General features: G+C 47.0%; 1 protein-coding gene across 15 annotated transcripts in view; it reads right to left on the bottom strand.

The window, feature by feature from the left end:
* The window catches only part of DYSF (dysferlin), a 222,678-nt gene that overhangs the window by 176,708 nt on the left and 24,375 nt on the right, over positions 1-21,595 (bottom strand). For all 15 annotated transcript variants that reach the window (XM_068979193.1, XM_068979167.1, XM_068979199.1 and 12 more), the window contains exons 2-3: positions 18,827-18,882; positions 17,587-17,678 (exon numbers count right to left, since the gene is read on the bottom strand). In XM_068979193.1, the coding sequence (XP_068835294.1) occupies positions 17,587-17,678; positions 18,827-18,882 (148 nt within the window). The remainder of the gene's footprint in view (positions 1-17,586; positions 17,679-18,826; positions 18,883-21,595) is intronic.

The raw sequence follows: 21,595 nt of genomic DNA, 5'->3' as shown, positions 1-21,595 counted from the left end.
TTGTGAAATAGAGTCGGTACCACTAAGAGCTCTATAAGGTGGAGCTGGGAGGTCACTAATGAAGTATGATTCATATATGGCTTGGCCTGGATTTAATCTGACCTTTTGACCTGATGAAGTCATCCAGAACACCTGCCAGAAGCCAAGATATTTATGGAACCGTTACCCTAAAATAACTCAGTGAGAGTCTACCCATCTATCAGACCCCTACCCTGAAATAACTTGTAATACTTAAAGCACAAATATTGTCAAAGTCAATCACAATTCTCTCTAGGCAACTTTTAACAACCTCCAGGCTTTTTGTCTTTATAAGCCCTTCTTTCTCCCAGTACTTTCACAGGTACCTGAATTTGTGTCTCCCATATTACATTATTTTAATGTTTATTTATTTTTGGCAATGCTGAGTCTTCATTGCGGCTCAGCTTTTCTCTAGTTGCCCTGAGCCGGGCTACTCCCTGGGTGTGGGGCACTGGCCCAAGGGTGCAGGACATGGGCTTCAGGAGTTGTGGTTCCCAGCCTCTAAAGCACAGGCTCAGTAGTTGTGACCACAGGCATGTGGGATCTTCCCAGATTAGGGATCCAACCCTGTGTCCCTGCATTGGCAGGCAGATTCTTTACCACTGAGCCACCAGGGAAGCCCCCTGAAATGCAATTCTTAAAATCCCAAATAAACTATTTTCTTATCTGCAGCCTCGTGCACTATTTTCTGGTTGACAAATTTGGTCCCCACATTCAGGGAGTGGAGGGATGGCAGGCCTAGCGGTGCAACCTGGGAGCTGCAGCCGGAGCGCGGCGGCTCCCTGAGCACAGAGCTGCCCAGCCTCCTCTGCCTCCCTCCCGCCCGCCCGCGCAGCCCCCCGCCCGGGAGAATTCCCGGAAGCGGGGCGGGAACAATGGGAGGAAACGGAGGAGGAAGCGGTGACGCCACCCCTGCCAGCCCGGGGAACAGGCACCTCCATGGCCTGCTCCTTGGACTGCTTGTTATTTCCTCCCTTTAACGTCTTTTCTGGGTCATAAAATACCCCCACCTGCCAGCCCTGCGGTCAGCCCTTCCGAGGGGCTGGGCGGCTTCACAGGCCCCTATTCCTGCAGGAGGAAAGACTGGAGGGAGTATGCCCGTCCCTAAGCCTAAGGAGCCGGATGTGGGGTCAAGAAAGGCAGAGCGTCCTCTGAGTGGGTGGAGGGAGGAGGGAAGAGGGACCGTCTGAGGCTGATAGAGATGGAAAAACCCTGATGGGCCACTCTTCGTTCATTCATTTCACGGAGGACAGAGGAGACATGGTGTTATTCAGGGGGATCAGACCTGGGAGGATGCAGACCCTTGAGGAGACTCAACCCATCCTGAGATCAACACTGAGACACAGAACTTATGGCACCCAGCTTTCTGCATAAGAGGGATGCTGCACACTTAGTGGGTACCAACCTTTAGTGGCAGGCAGGATTCAGTACAAATGAGGCAAGGATGGGCCTGGGGGCCTGGGAGCCAGCTCTTAAGTGTGTATGGAGCCCAGTAAGCTGGAATAAAGGCCTGTGAGCCTTGCCCCCCCCCCCACAACCCCCACTCTGCACAGCCTACTGATAGAAAAATGCACTGCCCAGCCTCTCCAGACCCCGTCATCCCTCTTGGCTGTGCTGTGTTCTGAAGCTACTGGAATGTGAGAGCACAAGTTTGGGGGCTGAAAGAGCTGCTGCCATCCCAACACAGAAAGTGAGGTCAGGAATCAGCATGGAGGAGGGAGGGAAAGGTCAAAGCAGCTTCCATGTTGACAGGCACACTTTTCCTCATGAAAGAAGAATTCATTCAAACTCATCACCCAGGCAGGTTACTGTCCTGCCAGAAATGGGAGGCGGTGACCTCCAAGTCTGAGCCTTAAGTGGGAGGGTAAGAATTAAGGTGGCCAAGTAAGTTGATTTTAACAAAGCACAAAGAAATCAAAACAATTTTATTTTAAAACATCTGGCCACATACAGTAAAAGAATCTAAAAGAGTAGATATATGTAGTGGACGACTCACCATGCTGTACATTTGAAATTACCACAACACTGTAAATCAACTATACTCCAATAAAAGTTAAATAAGTAAATAAATAAAACAGTGGGCCATTTTACATCATTGTTTATAAGAACGAAACACAGGAGGCAACCCAAATGTCAAGCACAGAAGATGAGTAAGTTGAGACACACAACAGAAAACGATGTTGTTGTTCAGTCTAAGTCATGTCCAACTCTTTGCAACCCCACGGACGTAGCATGCCAGGCTTCCCTGTCCTTCACTATCCACAGCTATAAAAATAATGGGAATATTACACTGTAGATTTATAATGTATGGAAATTCTTCAAGATACATTGTTAAGCATATGGATCAATGGAACAGAATATAGACAGCCCAGAAATAAACCCACACCCCTATGGCCAATTAATATTTGACAAACGAGGCAAGAATAAACAATGGGAAAAAAGACTGTCTCTTCAGCAAGTGGTGCTGGGAAAGTTGAACAGCCACAGGTAAATCAGTGAAGTTAGAACACACTCTCTCACCACAAAAATAAACTCAAAATGGCTTAAAGACATAAGACATGACACCATACACGTCCTAGAAGAGATCAAAGGCAAAACATTCTCTGACATAAATCATGCCAGTGTTTTCTTAGGTCAGTCTCCCAAGGCAATAGAAATAAAAACGAAAGTAAACAAGTGGGACCTAGTCAAGCTTTTGCACATTATGGGAAACAATAAAACGAAAAGACAAACAGCAGAGTGGGGAAAATATTTACAAACAGTGCAACCAACAGTGCTTAATTTCCAAAATACACATAGAGTTCACACAATTCAACAACAAAAGACCAAACAACCCAATTGATGACCCAGGACAGACGACCTAAACAGACATTTCTCAAAAAAGAGAAATACAGATGGCCAGTAGGCACATGGCCTACTGAAATGAAACATGAAAAGATGTTCAGCATTGCTAATTATTAGAGAAATGCAAATCAAAACTACAATGAGGTACCACCTCACATCAGTCAGAATAGCTATCATTAAAAAGTCTACAAATAACTGATGGCAAGAGTGTGGAGTAAAGGGAAATCTCCTACACTGTTGGTGGGAATGTAAGTTGGTATAGCTACTGTGGAAACCAGTATAGAGGTACCTCAGAAAACTGAAAACAGAATTACGTTGTGTGATTATACAGATAATACCGATTACTGTATGATCTAGCCAGCCCACTCCTGGACATGTGTCCAGACAAAACAATAATTCTAAAAAGGTACATGCACCTTTTTGTTCATAGCAGCAGTATTCACAATAGCCAAGACAGGGAGGCACCCTGAATGTCCATCAGCAGGTAAACGGGTAAAGGTGTGGTGTGCACACACATGGAACCAAGCCATACAAATGAAATAAAGCCATTTCGCAGCAACACGGACACAGCTAGAGACTTTCATGCTAAGTGAAGTAGGTCAGAAAAAGAATGATGTCACTTTTACCATGTGATGTCACTTATATGTGGAATCTAAACTACGATGCAAATGAACCTCTCTATGAGACAGAATCATGGACATAGAGAACAGGTTGGTGTTGCCAAGGGGGAGAGGGTTGGGGGTAGGTCGCATGGGAGGCTGCGGTTAGTAGATATAAGCTTTTATATATAGAATGGATAAACAACAAGGTCCTACCAAATAGCACAGAGAATTATATTCAATATCCTATGATAATCATAATGGAAAAGAATATTTTAGAAAGACAGAATATGTGGCTGTGTGTGTGTGTATATAGATATACAATATATATACATGTAAAACGGAATCCCTTTGCTGCACAGGAGACATTAACACAACACTGTAAATCACCTATACTTCAATTTTTTTTACATATTGATTTTTTAAAAACATACATTGTTAAATGAAAAACCAAGTTCAAAAAAGTGTGTATAATATGCTACCTGTTACTTAGAGTAGTCAGAAAGTGTAATGCTGGTTGCCAGATGCTGGAGGGAGGGGACAATGGAAAGTTACTGTTTAATGGGTATAGAGCTTTAGTTTTACAGATGAAAAGAGTTACAAGGGTGGATGATGGTTACACAACAATGCTAATGTATTTAATATCACTAAACTATATATATACGTTAAAATGGTTAAGATGGTAATTGTTATATCTTCAGTTCAGTAGCTCAGTCATGTCCAACTCTTTGTGACCCCATAAACCACAGCATGCCAGGCCTCCCTGTCCATCACCAACTCCCGGAGTCCACTCAAATTCATGTCCATTGAATCAGTGATGCCATCCAACCATCTCATCCTCTGTCGTCCCCTTCTCCTCCTGCCCTCAATCTTTCCCAGTATCAGGGTCTTTTCCAATGAGTCAGCTCTTCGCATCAGGTGGCCAAAGTATTGTAGTTTCAGCTTCAGCATCAGTCCTTCCAGTGAATACCCAGAACTGATCTCCTTTAGGATGGACTGGTTGGATCTCCTTGCAGTTCAAGGGACTCTCAAGAGGCTTCTCCAATACCACAGTTCAAAGGCATCAATTCTTTGGTGCTCAGCTTTCTTTATAGTCCAACTCTCACATCCTTACATGACTACTGGAAAAACCATAACCTTGACTAGACGGACCTTTGTTGACAAAGTAATGCCTCTGCTTTTTAATATGCTGTCTAGGTTGGTCATAACTTTCCTTCCAAAGAGGAAGCATCTTTTAATTTCATGGCTGCAGTCACCATCTGCAATGATTTTGGAGCCCAGAAAAATAGTCAGCCACTGTTTCCTCTGTTTCCCCATCTATTTCCCATGGAGTGATGGGACCAGATGCCATGATCTTCATTTTCTGAATGTTGAGCTTTAAGTCAACTCTTTAGTTCTTCTTCACTTTCTGCCATAAGTGTGGTGTCATCTGCATATCTGAGGTTATTGATATTTCTCCCAGCAATCTTGATTCCAGCTTGTGCTTCCTCCAGCCCAGCATTTCTCATGATGTACTCTGCATATAAGTTAAATAAGCAGGATGACAATATACAGCCTTGACGTACTCCTTTTCCTATTTGGAACCAGTCTGTTGTTCCATGTCCATGTTATATTTTACCACAATACAAAAAAGTCTATTTTAAGAAATAAATATACTAGCTATTGTGTAAAAATAGGAAAGTCAGAATTTATACTGGTGATTAAGCAATAATATGAGTGATAGAGAAGAAATAAAAAACAGTTATAACCATGGGAGAAAGATGAGAAGCAGATGGAGAAACAAAGGGAAGAATTTCACTGCACTTTTTTAAATCATTTCTGGTTTTATAGCTCCTTAAATTTTTTTACAAACTCAAAAATTAAATTTAAAAATGAAGCATAAAAACATTATTTAAATTTTATAATTTATTCATTCAACAAATACTTATTTCACACATCAGACAAAATACTGGGCCTGACCTCATGGAACTTACATTCTACTTAGAGCTGCCTGCCTCCTGAGTGAGTGTATATTAGATACGTTGCCAAGCACTCTAGAAGTATACCTGTCACAGCGGTGGGGTAGTGCACTGGTGTTAGTTCAATTTATCTTACAGATGAGGAAACTGGGACTCAGAAAGGCATTTAACTTTTCTGATTTCACACAGATAACAGACAGAGCCAGACTCCAAAGGCCTGGCCTTAGACCCAGTCATGGACTAGCAGACATACCTCGGAGCCCTGTGAGCACATTGTGAAAGACACAAAAAAATCCTTGGTTTGCCTCATCCATGGAAACAGGAACCCAGGGTATAAATTTGATATGGTTCAATCTTTTTCAAAAAAGTCTAATTCCGAGATGTATTAATCATGCCTTCTTATTTTCTATATTTGCATGACATATTTTGACATCTAAGGCTTTGCTCACTTTGGAGAGGCTGCCCTTCCCAGTGCTGGCCAATTCCTAGAGACAGTAAAGGACTCACTGGCAACTGCACCTTTCATATGCAAACCAACCAGTCCACAGCCCACACCCCCACCACTCCTCTACAGAGTGCTCCCACTCAGCCAACATTCCCCTGCCCTGAAACCCCAGGCACACAAAACTCCATGCAGCCCAGCACCCCACAGCCCGCTGAAATTATTCAGACCCGCCATCCCTAAGGGTTTCCCTGGTGGCTCAGATGCTAAAAAATCTGCCTGCAATGCAGGAGACCCATGTTCGATCCACATCAGTATTCTTGCCTGGAGAATCCCATGGACAGAGAAGCCTGGCGGGCTACAGTTCCTTGGGGTTACAAAGAGTCAAACATGACTGAGCGACTAACACTTTCACTTCCACAGCCATTCCTAAACCCACTCACCCTGCCTCAGTTCAGTTCAGTCGTTCAGTCATGTCCAGCTCTTTGCAACCTCATGGACTGCAGCACGCCAGGCTTCCCTGTCCATCACCAACTTCCAGAGCTTGCTCAAACCCAGGTCCATCGAATCGGTGATGCCTTCCAACCATCGCATCCTCTGTCGTCCCCTTCTCCTCCTGCCTTCAATCTTTCCCAGCATCAGGGTCTTTTCTAAGGAGTCATTTCTTCATATCAGATGACCAAAGTATTGGAGCTTCAGCTTCAACATCAGTCCTTCCAACAAATATTCAGGATCGATTTCCTTTAGGATGGACTGGTTGGATCTCCTTGCTATCCATGGGACTCTCAAGAGTCTTCTTCAACATCACAGTTCAAAAGCATCAATTCTTTGCCACTCAGCTTTCTTTATGGTCCAACTCTCACATCCATACATGACCACTGGAAAAACCATAACTTTAACTAGACAGACTTTTGTCAGCAAAGTAATGTCTCTGCTTTTTAATAGGCTGCCTAGGTTGGTCATGGTTTTTCTTCCAAGGAGCAAGCGTCTTTTAATTTCATGGCTGCCATCACCATCTGCAGTGATTTTGGAGCCCAAAAAAATAAAGTCTGACACTGTTTCCACTGTTTCCCCATCTATTTGCCATGAAGTGATGGGACCAGATGCCATGATCTTAGTTTTCTGAATGTTGAGTTTTAAACCAGCTTTTCCACTCTCCTCTTTCACTTTCATCAAGGGGCTCTTTAGTTCCTCTTCACTCTCTGCTTACCCTGCCCAGCCCTTTCTTTTCTGAGGAAACCACAGTAAAGGCTCCTGTATGTGCTTTCCTCTCACCCCCTCTGCCTCATGACTGACCCTGGTGCTTCCCAGTGCCTGCCCCTCCTCTAGGGAACTGATGAGAGGCAGGAAGGGAAGGGTCCTGTGTGGGGAACAGGTCTGGCTGAGACCCCAGGAGAAACCAGCCAGCCAGAGAGAGGCAGCCAGGCCTGTGGCAGGCATGGCTGAGGGACCCTAAGAGAGAGGCTCTTCCGCTGAAAGTGGCCTCCACACCTGCCAAGGTGCAGATCCCCCATCAGCACTCCAGGTCTCCCCTGTGCCGTGGTGCCATGAGCTGAGGAATGAACAGGTGCAGCAGTCCAAAGGAAAACAACAGCCTCTCACGGGAAAGGCTTGCACAGCCCAGACTGGCAAATTATGAAGGGAGTGCTGGCAATGGAGAACCAGTTCACAACCTTCACGGTAAAGGCTGAATCAGTCAAGAGGCACCTGTGGACATTAAATCTAGAGGGATATTTTGATGAGGAGCAGGATATTTGCAAAGCATTAAAATGTCTCTTAATATGCTTCAAGGAGGAAAAAATAACAGTAAAGACACAATGGAAAAATTAGACAATACCTTGACAGGTGATTGAAATGAGTATCAAAGAGAGATATCCATGTATCTCCAGATCCTGAGACAAAACACAACTATGACACAACCAGGAGATAAACTATGACAGATTCCAGTCAGGAGTCACAACCCAATCTGATCATAAATCTAATTATGGGAACAACATCAGACAAACTCCAAATGAGGAATATTCTTTTTTGAGGAATATTCGATTTTTTAATCGGGGTATTATATTATTCAAACTTCCTGGATGGCTCAGTAGGTAAAGAATCCACCTGCAGTGCAGGAAACACAGGAGACCTGGGTTCAGTCCCTGGGTCAGGAAGATCCCCTGGAGGAGAAAGCGGCCATCCACTCCCGTATTCGTGCCTGCAGAATTCCATGGACAGAAGAGCTCGTGGGCTACAGTCCATGCGGTTGCAAAGAGTCGGACATGACTGAGCAACTAAGCGCACATACACACACATTATTCAAAAACATAAATTGTCACAACTGTGGAAATGAACCAGAGTAAAAGAGGTTATGGAAATATGATGATGAAATTCAGTGTGAGAGTCTAGACTGGGGATCCTGTACAGGAAAAGAGAAGGGGGGAAGTGCTATAAAAGACATAATGTGGCCAGTTGATAGGATTAAAATACAAACAGTAGATTAAAGTAGGCAACTGTGTTAAATTTACTGAAACTGGTAACTTACTGAACTTATGTAAAAAAAAAAATCCCTTCTCTTAGGAAATATACATGGAAGTATGTATTTATTTATTTTTCTACATGGAAGTATTTAAAGATAAAGGGCCATGATGAGTAAAACTTACCCTCAAGTGGGAGAGAGAGAAAAGGAAAGGAAGGAGGGAGAGGAGATAGTGAGAGAGAGAATATTATAAAGCAAATCAATAGAGCATTATCAATAATGAATCTGAGTAAAGAGTATGTGAATGTTCTTTGCTCTACTTTTGAAATGTTTCTGGGTTTGAAATTATTTCCCCAGAAAAACTCGAGAAGGGTCTCCATGTGTCAATTTCTCATTCTTTATCTTTTAAACTAAGAAAAAGACATGTCAACTAAAAATATATGTATTACCATTCAAACCCATTCATCAGTGACTCAGCTGCACCTTCCTCACTAGATTAAGTGAGTTAGCACAACAGGAAAGTCAGATAGCCCCTGACCTGGCAGGACACACACATACACACACACACACACACACATGCAGGCACACAGACTCAGGGGAAGTTTGAGGACACCGGTGAGGAGACACCACGAGTGGTGGTCCCTCCAGCCATGCATACCTCACCATGAGGGGCAGGAAATGAGAAGAGCCGGATATTACACACACACACACACACACACACACCCAGCCTGCCCGGCCTCTGGCGGCCTTCCTGCCAGGATCTGATTTCCCAGGGGTGCTCCAGGGTAACTCTAAATAGTTGTCCACTTCAGTCCAAAAAAAGACAAAAGAAAAACTATTCTGAAACCCAGGGATATCCTGAATAGAATCCAGGACAACGTGCATAGTTATAAAAATCCTTGGAAAATAAGGATATGGTCAATGCTTCCGAGGATGCTGAGAACAAGAGGATGGTGAACTATAAACATTCCTGCCTCAAAACTGCCTCCCAGGCTTCCCTGGTCGTCCAGTGGTTAAGAGTCTGCCCGCCAGGCTTCCCTGGTGGCTCAGTGGCTGCGTATCCACCTGCCGACGCAGGGGACACAGGCTCAGTCCTCGGTCCGGAAGGATCCCGCGTGCCTCAGAGCAACTGAGACCGTGTGTCACAACAACTGAGTCTACACACGGAAACTAGCCTGCAAGCCTAGAGTCCCTGCTCCGCAACAAGAGAGCCCACCACGAGAAGCCCGCAGCAACCAGAGAAAGCTCACATGCAGCAACAGAGACCCGGAGCAGTCATAAATAAATAAATCAACTTCCTCCCAAGGATTCGGGAGGCCAGCCAACTGGCCCGCTGAAACCTGGAAGTGGAACATAGGCCTACTTTCCCCAACTTCTAGCAAAAACAGACTGCCTCTCTGCCTTTCTTAACGTCAATGTGCACAGGCACATTTTGGGTGAACATCCATTCCCGTGTAAGAAAGACACCAGGACAAAGCAACCAACAGAAAGACAGAGAGAAAATACCCTCCACACTTAACACAGACTGGGGGTCAATATTCCTGACAAGATCCCAAGTGTACAAACTACTAGGAATGAGTAAGAAAAAACCAAGCACCTCAGAACAGGACAGGCAACTGCCAGGCGAAGAAATACGACTGGGCAATAAAGATGCCCAACTTTACAAGCAATCATGGAAACCCAAATTATAAGATACCTTTTTCCCCCACTCTGATTTTTTTTATATTGTCAATAGATGTAAACCAGGACATCTTTTTGAAAAGTCATTTGTCAGAACTGATGAAAATGCTATTTCATTTCTAAGGACCTATCCTAAAGGAAAAACAGTGTAAGAACATAACAACATTTGGTTAAAGATGTTCAGTGAAAAACCAGGAAAGAATAACCAGTAGATAAGGGCACAATGGGATAAATCATGGTACACTCACGCCATGGAACATAACACGACTACTGAAAATGGGGTTGATCAGTACCCCCTGACGTGGGAAAAGGGTCCATGATAAAATGACGAAAAACACGATGGGGACCATTTTACATGGAGTGACTCATTTTTGTGTAAGTAAATGTATATACTTGTATGTAAACAGATGCTCACAGATGAAGAAGACACACACTCAATGATCAACAGTGGACGTCACTGTAGGGAAGGGAAGGAGTAAATGGGAGAACATGACTTTTTCCTTTATAACCTTTTAAGAATGGAGCTTACTTATGCTTATGTTTTTAAAAATAATTTTTGTACTCTTGTGAGGTTTCTGTAAATTTTTTTTAAACAGAAGAATATGTGCAGGGACTTCCCGGGTGGTCCAATGGTTAAGAACCCACCTTTCAATGCAGGGACATAAGTTTGATCCCCAATGGTAAAGCTAATACTCCACATGCTGCGGAACTACTGAGCCCTCATGCTGCAAGGGAGCTCCAACGTCCACAACTAGGATTTGGCAGAGCTAAATAAATACAAGAACGTGTGCAAACTGAGGTACAGCATGGGTCCACGTGCAGCATGTGCTTGCTGCAATATTTACACGCCGGTGTGGTTGCCTATGTGCATCCATATGGATTCTGCTATTACCACACACTGGGCACCTTCAATGTGCCAAGCATGGGGTAGGCGTTAAAACCTCCACACCAACTCTGCATTATTGCCTCTGTCCTGATGGGGAAGCAGAGGTTCAGAGAGGTCCAGGTCACAGGCAGTGCCAGGATGAGACTCACTGCTGCCCGTGGAGTTCCTGAGAGAAGCTTCGACCCTGACTCGTGCCAGCCACCACTGCTGCCCTGCTCAGCTATGCAGAACCTAGGGGACCAAGACCACCTGCTCCTGCCAGGATGGGACCCCTCAGCCACATCAACCCACTCCAGGGGTGAGTGGCAGACACCCACCGACCAGACCTGCTCTCTTAGGCTCCTCTGCAGGCTTCCTTACATTCTTGCACGCGACTGACTCATGTTCAGCTTCTTCTTGGAAAGCCCCATTTGCCCCTCAACAGATTAAGCCCGTTGTCCCAGGAGACACCAGGACACCCCTTCCACCTCCACCCAGGGCAGGAGGGAGCCGAGACCTACTCAGCGACGACCCTACAGGAGACAGTCACCTATGTCAGGAAGACCCACCATTCCCAAAATGTCTCCTCACAGCCCATCGTGGTGCCTAACCCCTCACCATTATCATTTCTCTTTTGGTCTAAGCAGAGTCTGGGGAATAAAGCAGCATCCCCAACATTTCTAAGAAAAAGCAAAAGTTAAGCTACAGGCTGCCACCACACTTCAGTATGAATGCATCCTTTTCAACGACAGCTAAGAGGAGCCTTTGATGGGAAAGGGCAGGGGCAGTGGGACTCAAAGCAACCGGGACAGCCAGAGGCAGCACACAGAGGGACAAAAAGGAAATGTGCCTGGAGGAAGTGCCAACTGCCGTTCATGGAGCAGCCCTCTGCACAGGGCCCTTTGATGGGCCTGTGCACTTGAGTTAACGCTGCGTAAGGAGGAGGGGATGGAGGCTCAGGGACCTGACGTGAGGACCCGCCCAAGGCAGCAGGGCTGTTGTGACTAGACTTCACGTCTTCCCAAAGTCTACACTGGTTCCCTTCCACCAGCTCACGGAGCCCAACAAGGCGGTGGGAGGAGGAGTGGCTGAGAAGGAAGGATGGGAGCACTGTGCATGGGGAGCTGCCTTCTGCGCCCGCCTCAGTGGCAGACTCCACACAGGCAACCCAGGTCGCAGGGCAGACAAAGGCAGGCAAGGCTCTGTGAGTGGCACAGAAAGCCCTCAGTGGCCCACTTTATAGAGTCACCAGGTTGCTGAAAGGTTGGGGTGGATCACGCTTGTCCAAAGAAAATGCTATAGTGAGCGCCTAAAGGAATGCTTCCTTAAAACAGTAATGTGCCTTCTAGCTGATTCTTGGTGTCGACCTGGGTCTCCTTCTTTACCGTCTGATTGAAGGGCCTGGGTGCACAGGCCCCCTGGAGTATAGTTGCCAGATCAAGCGCACTACTGCCTGTTAAGTTTTCATTTCAGATAAACAATGGGGAATTTCTTAATATAAGTATGTCTCATGCAGCACTTGGGACATTCAAACTTAACTGTCTGTCCTGTATGTTTCTCTGTTGAATCTGGCCACCCTACCCCAGGCCTGGCTAGGCCTGGAGCCAGTGAGTTACCGTAGTCAAGATGAGCATCATTTTAACACAAATGTTTTACGTTTCTTGTTTTTCATTTTGCTGTGCCACTCATCTTGTGGGATGTTAGTTCCCCGATCAGGGGTCAAACTGGACCCTCAGCAGTGAAAGCAGGAAAACACAGAATCCTAACCACTGGATCACCAGGGAATTCTGTAACCCTGGTGCTTTGACAAGTGGATACTTTGATCCCATGGAGACTTTTGCTTCCAGATTTATATTTATCAAACATTTAAATTAAAAAAAAATACACCTACATTAATTAATTTCCACTGGAAAGGCATTTTTCAGAACAAATTAAATTAAGCCCATTTAATTTGTTGATGTATTTTCTATATAGTACAATTAAACTCTTTCCTTTTCTTGATCTTCATTTTTATTTTACCTAAATTATTGTCATTGGTAACAATTATTTTCTATTTACATTTCCCAATACAGGTTTGGTGTAAAGTTTTGGGGTTTTTTTTTCATTTTTTGGTACATTATCAACTATAGGTCTCTCCCATTCTTGAGTTTTCTTTTGTGGAATTCTGTTACGTCTAATTCTCTCAGGCCAATGTTTACAGTTACCAATAGAATCCTTCAGTCAGTCTTTTCATTTCCTTAACAATTTTGCCCATGATTATTGTATGGTAATCATTTCTACCAATAACTACATCAATAAACTATGGCAACAATTATATTTACTTTTTAGTTAATCCATGAAAAACACTGAGAGCCATTCTCTGCGCTCATGCAGTGGGTGCTCAGCCCTGGTGCACACTGGCCTCCCCGTGCAGATTCAAGAAGTGCCGAGGCCTGCACTCGACTCTAGCTTCTCCTTGAATCAGTTTGCAGCAGACCCCAGACACTGATCTATCATAAACATCCTAAGTCATTCTAAGATGCACCCAGGGCCGGAGCTCTGTTCCAAAATCTAGAGCTGCACTGTCCAACACAGCAAACAGCCACTACACACACACACATGAACTATTCAAATTTAAATTAAGTAAAACTTAAGATTCAGTTCCTCAGTTACACTAGCCAACACAGAATGATTCCATCATCTCAGTAAGTGCTATCCAGCAGCCCTGGTCTGGAGTGGAGATGACTGGTTCTCACTCCCTAACACCTGGAAGTTCGTAATGATGCGCAGGCCCTGGCCCCAATTAAGTCAGAACTTGCAGGTGGGGCCAGGCACTGGTGTGTTGTGTCAAAACTGCCAATGATGCTATTGTGTCTCATAGCCTGGACTGGGAACTTCTGGGCTCAGTGTTTCAGCGGTCAAGCAGTTGGTCAGTGATCAAGGTCCGCTTCCCTTCCAACATCCTTCTGAGAAGCCCAGAATAAACAGGAAGTTGTTGAATGCAGCCTGGGACACAAGTCCAGGACCCACCCTAGCTGGGTTTGCACAAGTATCTCCCATCCAGAGGAGTGACGCTTCCTTTTTGCATTTGAAATCTGATTTTATGGACACAGAGTTTTGATCCACCCTTGCAGTTGGTTCAGGGTGGGTGGGTGCAGAATGGCCCAGAGATAGTAACTGGCCTGAGAGGTTCCCCTCCTGAGAGATTCCAAGACCCCACTCCAGGCCAGCAGACCAGTTTGGCACAACAAGGTCACTCAAAACTGTGGGGGGAACACGGAAATCACGCGGAAAGAGAGGAGAGTGGAAGTGGAGAAAGAGTCATAGGAGAGAGAGGATAAAAGGAGAGGGGCCAGGAGGGAAAGCCAGCAAAGCCAAAGACCTTTGGAGACAGAGGTGCAAGTGAGGGGCTGGAAAGAATGAGCGAGGCATTGAGGGGACTCTAGGAACAGCAGGAGGCAGAGGATGGAGGTTTGGCAGAAGGAGAGGAGGTGGAGGGAGCCTCTGCAGAGGAGGCAGGGAGGAGGCAGAGGCTTTGCTGGAAGAAGACCCAGGAGGACCCTGGTGGGGCTCAGAGAGCACCCGGGACGGGCAGGGATGAAGGGACCACTGTGTGACAACCCTGTGGACCTCACTGACACCGAGGACAGTCTGATGGCAACGGTCACCCAAACACCCATTATTTCCCTATTTGCTTCCTGACCAGACACTGACAACTTGAGGGTAGTAAGTAGGTGTTTCACATAAAATGTTCATTAAATTGAATTCACTAATTTTTTCCCCTTTTATCTTTCAGAATGTAAAAGGTCACGTGGCTGCTCTTGCCGCTTCCTGGAAAGGTTCCTCACTTTCACAGCCTTAGACATGCTAATAACTTTAATCTGGAATTCTTTTCTCACATTTCATGAGCAGAGTGAATGTGCTGTGTGGTCCAACCATGGGGGCCTGACAGAAGTGCCTGTGTGTACCTGCCTCCCCTCTGCCACTCCACCGGGCTCACCCCCATACACCTTCCATCCAGTCAACCTGCTCTCCAGCCTGCATACCCCACTCTGGCAACAGCTCCAACAATGAAACCAAAACTCTATCATTCCTGAAATTCTTCAGGTGTTTCTGAATGTAATTTTAAATTCAGCTGAATTAAAATTCAATAATTTTTGAAGTGAAGTGAAAGTCACTCAGTCATGTCCGACTCTTTGCCACCCCATGGACTCTATAGTCCATGGAATTCTCCAGGCCAGAATACTGGAGTGGGTAGCCATTCCCTTCTCCAGGAGATTTTCCCAACCCAGGGATCAAACCCAGGTCTCCCGCATTGCAGGCAGATTCTTTACCAGCTGAGCCACCAGGGAAGCCCATTAATAATTTTTAACTGCTAGAAATACAAAATCAAGATAAATGTTTGTAAAACTCAAAAAATAACAATCAAAATAGTTATGGGAAAGAAATTTCTGTTTAAATTAGAAAGCTTTGTCAATTAGGTCTTCCGCAGACTGATGTTTGAGGAACTGATTTCTAGCACGCTGGCCTCACAGTGACTTGGTCATGGGGGTAACTGTTTTTCAGAGAGCTGACTTCCCCCTGGGAGCTAAAGGACACCCACAGGGGCCACCAAAAGGGTTCCAAGGTACGACCCAACCTGTCCCTCCTGTGACCTCCAACCCACAGGGCCAGGCCGATCTGATCCGTGTGTGACACTGGCTTGGTATCACCCTGAGGGCCAGCCTGGCTCTTGGACTGATCAAAATTATGTTCTCGAACCCTGCTGCCTTCCTGGTCTTAGAAATCTCCCCCACGGGGTCTGAAAAATGCTGAATATGATCATGAAAATGAAACCTGCATTTCCTCTGCATGCCTTTGCCTTGCTAAGCTCCTTCCAGAAGGGCCTAGCACCCGCCTGGGGCTTCCGGGAGACTCTGCAGGGACCCTGTGATTCTGACCATGTTGAAGAACTGCCCTTCAATCACAGCTCTGCCGTCACTAACCTTCGGGAAAATCACCCAGCCTCCTGGAGCCTCGATTTCCCGCTGTAATAATGACAAGTATAACAGCAACCCTTCACGATTAAAAAAGATCCTTTATGTAAAGACTCAGCATAGGACCAGACACTTGGCTAAGCTCTCGGTAAACATCAGCTGTTGTGGATTTGCTATTATTATCCTCAGCCTGATGCTGGAGGCCCCCTCCCAGTCGGGCCCCCTGCTCCCCTCTCACTGGGCGGCAAGAGTTGTGTGACTCAGTCCCACCTGTAAGGCCTTAGCCCGGGCCCTCCGAGGCAGAACAGCGGGAGGCCCTCCGTTCCTCCCCTCTCTAAAGCCGACCCTGGCCTCCAACTCAGCCTGTGTGGCCCTCCTCCAAGAAGCCTTCCAGGACGACCTGGAGTCCAGCGCTGCTCCTCCCTCACCCGCAGGCCCACCATCCATACTTGTCAGAAGCTGCCTTTTTCCCACAAAACGACTGTGTTGGAGTAGTTTAGTGTGAACTAATTCCAGACCCTGCTCCTGTGCAGGTGGGGGCTGCTGAGGTCCAGATTGGACAATATGGACCCAAGACACCCTGGACCCACACTTGCAGCCCTACCTTTGGAGGGCGCATTGAAAGCACCCCCGTCCTTCCCACACGTACCAAGCTCTGCACTCAAGGCCAGCAGATCTGCAGAGAGTGTGGCAGTTGGGTTTTTTCCAACCTTTTTAAGATTTCAAACTTCCCGGATATTTTGCAGCCTGAGACCCTTGTCGGCCTTCCCCAGATCAGAATCGTCCCTCCTCCCTTCTCCCCTCCCCCACCCCAGGGAAAGACAGCCGGGCCCAGACACCAGCTCACCCAGTTTCCGAACAAAAGTTCCACTGTCAGCAGGTCACAAAACAGCAAGCCCATGCCTGATCCTTGGGTCTGGACCTTGGCAAATGGCACCAAGAGCAGGAACCCACTCCTGCCGGCACCGTCAGACCCAGCAGGGGCTGCTGAACCCCCACCATCACATGTAAGGCTCAGCACCGGGTGCCCTCACACCTGGTATCTCCCAGGCCACCTCACCCCGCAATCAACAGGGCCATCAATCTGCAAGCTCAGCTGGCCCTGCCTACTCCCCACACCCCGATCACTAGCACACGAAAGGCCAGGAGCTCAGTACAAGAGGAAGGACCCACCATCTGCCAAAGAGCCTACTTTACCACCACAAAACTTCGAACTCTGCTCCTCCTATGTGCCCTGCCTGGGAACCCTCCCCACTACAAACTGACACGTGAAATGACATCAGAAAACACTGCCATGGGACGGCGGGCAGTCAGTGCGGACCGTTATCACCGTTCTGACTTCTAAACCACAACTCCCACCTCGAGTCCCACCTCTTGCATGAAGCCCTCCTGGAGCACTCCCACCAGTGGCTGCTTTGCTCATCCGTCTCCCGCAGTGGGTGGGGAGAGAGGGCCGTGCCAGGCACCTCGGGGCTGCAGCAGGACCCAGAGAGCTTTCTCTTCCCTGCTCCCTGGGGCACAGGCTGTCCTGGGAAACACACTCACATCTGACTCTAGCCCATCTTCCTTCCCTGCCAATTCACCCCCAGCTGAGTTTCTGATGCTTCAGTCAAGCCTCCCCCCTCCTCCTCTGGGCCAGGCCCATGAGTGGCAGGTCTTCACTAAACTCCAGCTCTCCAGCGTCCAGATTCCGGAATCGGCATCTGCCACGACCCTACCCACACAAACCCACAGGTCACAGAGCCCCCCTCACCATGGCCTCACCTGTTCCTCCCCATCGTCTCATGGTCTTTGACCACCACAAGAAGCTCGGAGCCCTGGTCCAGGGGGATACCCTTGAGGTCCCACTCGAATCCCTGGAAGAAAAGGAGAAAAGAGGTCTTAATCTGTGGGCCCCTAGAAGAGAAGAGACTGTGTCTGGTTCCCCCTTGGCACTGAGGGGGCATCTGTGACCACTGCTGGGGAAGGGAGGGATGCATGAGCCAAGAATGAATACATGAGTGGCAGGGTCCCAGAGTTCAGAAGTTGACAGCGAGAGCTGAAGGCAGCAGAAGAGGCCAGACCCCCGTGACCCCTTCCCCCCAACTCAGTTCTACCGTCACCAGGAGCACAGCTGGGGAAAAGGCTCTGCAGGGCCCTCAGGGACCAAGATCAGTGTGCTCATGGAGCAGTCAGGCCCCTGGTGACAGCATGCATTAATGCCACATAGGTCTCTGGTAATCCCAGGATCCTTCTCAGAGCAAAGGCACCCCATGCACCTCGACCCTACCCACACAAGGCAGCCAGGGCTTCCAAAGATGACCAGGGAGCCATATAAAGAAAGCTGCTGACTAAGTCTCAAACAAGAGCAAGTTATATAGCCGATGGGAGCCAATTCTTTTGCCAATTAGAGAATGATGAACTTCTGAGCAGATAATACACTGACCAACAAGAACCTGAATTAGTGAGCAAATAAATGAGCATCTCCCAACACAGATTTAGTCACTAAAATTGTTAAAGGCTATTGCAAAATGCTTTAAGCAAATCATTTGCACAGATAAGTTACTGCAAACAGGCAATTACTTCCTGTGGTTTAAATTACCTAAACATTGTCAGTTTTTCTAAAACAATGTATGCAATGTAACCCAAACTGAAAATGGAAAAGAAAGCAAGCTGGTTGAGGAGGGGGGCAGAGGCCAGCAGGAGGCAGAGGAGGAGCCAGGGAGGGCCCTGGGGAGGAGGAGGCTCTGGGAAAAGACAACAGCCTGTGTAAGGGACACAGGCGAGCCGAACACACCCTCCACCCGGCTGGCCTGGCCAGAGAGGAGCAGGGACAGTGCACGCCTCACTCCTCTCCACACTGCGGCCACAGCACAGGGCAGACCCCGGCCAGGCCACCGCCTCTCCTCCCAGGCTCCTGGTGCCCGGAGGATTCCTTGGCGAGCCAGACCAGAGCCCCTCCTCTGGATGACAACACCACTGGAAAAGCCACCGAGCCCCCTGACTCATCCCGCAGAGGACATACCTCATTCCACACAGGGTTCACATTGTTCTTGATGACTTTGGTTCTCTTCTTCACACCTACAAGAGACACAGAGGGTGAGTGGAGATACATACCCCACTCTGCACCTTCCCCAAGTGAGGACCAGTTCCCAGACGTGCACTGCAGCCGGCCCCCAAAGGAAACCTTACAAAACCCACAGGTCCCTGAAAATGCCCCTGGTCTGCAGTGAAAGCCCAATGCCAATCACATACATCTCTCAGCCCTGGGATGGAGAAACAGCAGCGCCATCTGAAGGATCGTCTAAAGGAAAATACCCAGCCTAACTCTTCTCTTTCTCAACATTTTATTTCTATTTGTTTGTTTTGCTGCTGTGGGTCTTAGCTGCAGCACACGGGATCTTTAGCTGTGGCTGGGCACTCCTAGCTGCGGCATGGGAGGTCTAGTTCCCTGACCAGGGACCCAAGGCCCCTTGCACCGGGAGCTCAGAGTCTCAGCCACTGGACCACCAGGGAGGTGCCAGCCTGACTCTTCTTTTTTTATTTTTTACTTGTATCTGAGTATAGCTGATTAACAATGCTGTGATAGTTTCAGGTGAACAGCAAAGGGACGACTCAGTCATACATCCACATCCTCCCCCAAACTCAGCCTGACTCTTCTTGATGAGTTTGTTATTGTAACTCCAGACTTTCTAAATAAAGTCTTGAAATTGTCAAGTTTCTAAGAATGAATGATCTTCATAGAAAATATTCCATTTTTCTTTTAAAAAAATCTATCTCCACATAATGTATGATTCCATTTATGTGAAATGTTCAGAATAGGGAAATCCAGAGAGACAGAAAATAGATTAGTAGTTCCAGGGGCCCAGGGGGAGATGGGAATGGCAAATGAATCCTTCGTGGAGATTTCTTTTCGGGGTGATGAAATGTTCTGAAATTAGATAAAGACAATTGTACAATATTGTGAATGTACTAAAGACCACTTACACTGTACATTTTTAAATCATTAAAATGGTGACTTTTAGGGTTTGCGAATTTTACCTCAATCTGAAAAAAAAAAAAAAAATCCTTCTCTCTCTCACCTTGAAGGCATCTATCTGAAACAGGCTGTTCTACCTGCTCGTGAGGGCTGGGCTGAGGGGACACAGAAGGGCTTTGGAAGAGACAAGAACTCACACTGCTGAGTGCCCCAGGCGGGAGCCTGCTGAGCCTTTCCTCTGGCGTTTGGGCCTGAGGGGTGGATGAGAGGAACAGGAGGGGCCAAACGTGTCTGGCTTTTCCATTAAGCATCAGGACAGGAATGATTCTGTGCTTAGTAAATGACTTAAAGTGTTCAGCCAGACACAGAACTTATATTTGGGTTGGATGTGAAAGATCACTGATTCAACCCCAACTGTGCAAGACCCTTCAGTGAGAAGCCTGTGGGCTCAGCATTCACAGTGCCCTACCTGGACTGACCCTTTGAGCCTCTGGAAACATCCCCCAGGACCCCTGAGTCCTCCTCTGAAGCTGAGCACTGTCTCTCCTTTCTGCAGGTCCAGCCCCCATGGCCCAGTTCAGAGCAGGAAGAGAAGAGGGGAGCAGAGGGGGTCATGCACACAAGCAAGCTCTGGGGACAGATTTGGAGGAAGGAAACAACGGCTTCCCAGGTGGCTTGGTGGTAAAGAAGCCGCCTGCCAATGCAGGAGACTTGGGTTCCATTCCTGGATCAGGAAGATGCCCTGGAGAAGGAAATGGCAATCCACTCCAGTATTCTTGCCTAAGAAATCCCGTGGACAGAGGAGCCTGGCGGGCTACAGTCCATGGGGTCACAGAGTCAGACACGACTGCCTGAGCACACGTGCGTGCAACAGCAGAGAAAAGAGCAAAGAAAACAGAGAAGGAAGCATCCAACGGAAGACTGGTAGCCCCAAGACCAAGATTCAGGCCCCCCAAGTCCCCTCAGAGTCCTGCCAAATCTCCCCCAGCGGCAGAGGATGAGCCCCACCCACCCCACCTCCTGCTGAAAGTCACTGCTGAGGGGAAAGCACGCGGGCTTTGAGATGGCACAGATCACCACAGAGCACTGATTTTCTCAGAGACCCCAGGGCAGCAGTTCTTAAGTTTTTGGTCACACAATGTCTCTCTTAAAAATTAAGGACCCTAAGGAGAAGGCAATGGCACCCCACTCCAGTACTCTTGCCTGGAAAATCGCATGGATGGAGGATCCTGGTGGGCTGCAGTCCATGGGGTCGCTGAGGGTCGGACATGACTGAGCAACTTCACTTTCACTTTTCACTTTCATGCATTGGAGAAGGAAATGGCAACCCACCCCAGTGTTCTTGCCTGGAGAATCCCAGGGACGGGGGAGCCTGGTAGGCTGCCATCTATGGGGTCGCAGCAGCAGCAGCAGCAAGGAGCTTAAGTATAACTAAGGTAACTTAGTTAAGTTACCTTAGATAGGTATCTATTGACTTTTTACTGTATTTGAGGTTAAAACTGAGGCACTTTAAAATATTTATTTGGTAATTAATTTTACATTAACAAAAATAAGCCCAGTACATGTTCACATAAGTGACATATTTTTATGAAAAATAACTATAACTTCCAAAACAAAGGAAAAAGGAAAGCGACACTGTTTACTTTTTGCAAAACTCTTTAATGCCTAGCGGGATTACCATATCTTTGTCTACATTCAGTCCATTGAGATGTCTTGTTTTCGTTGACATCTATGAAGAAAATCCAACCAGACATATAGATGGAAATGGAGTTGCATTTTAATAAGTTTTCAGATAATTGTGGATATTCTTCTCTC

Source organism: Capricornis sumatraensis, chromosome 1, assembly GCF_032405125.1.
Source record: "Capricornis sumatraensis isolate serow.1 chromosome 1, serow.2, whole genome shotgun sequence".
NCBI classification, from domain to species: Eukaryota; Metazoa; Chordata; class Mammalia; order Artiodactyla; family Bovidae; genus Capricornis; species Capricornis sumatraensis.
Note: the sequence above shows the minus strand (reverse complement) of the source record. Positions and strands in the feature narration are given on the sequence as shown.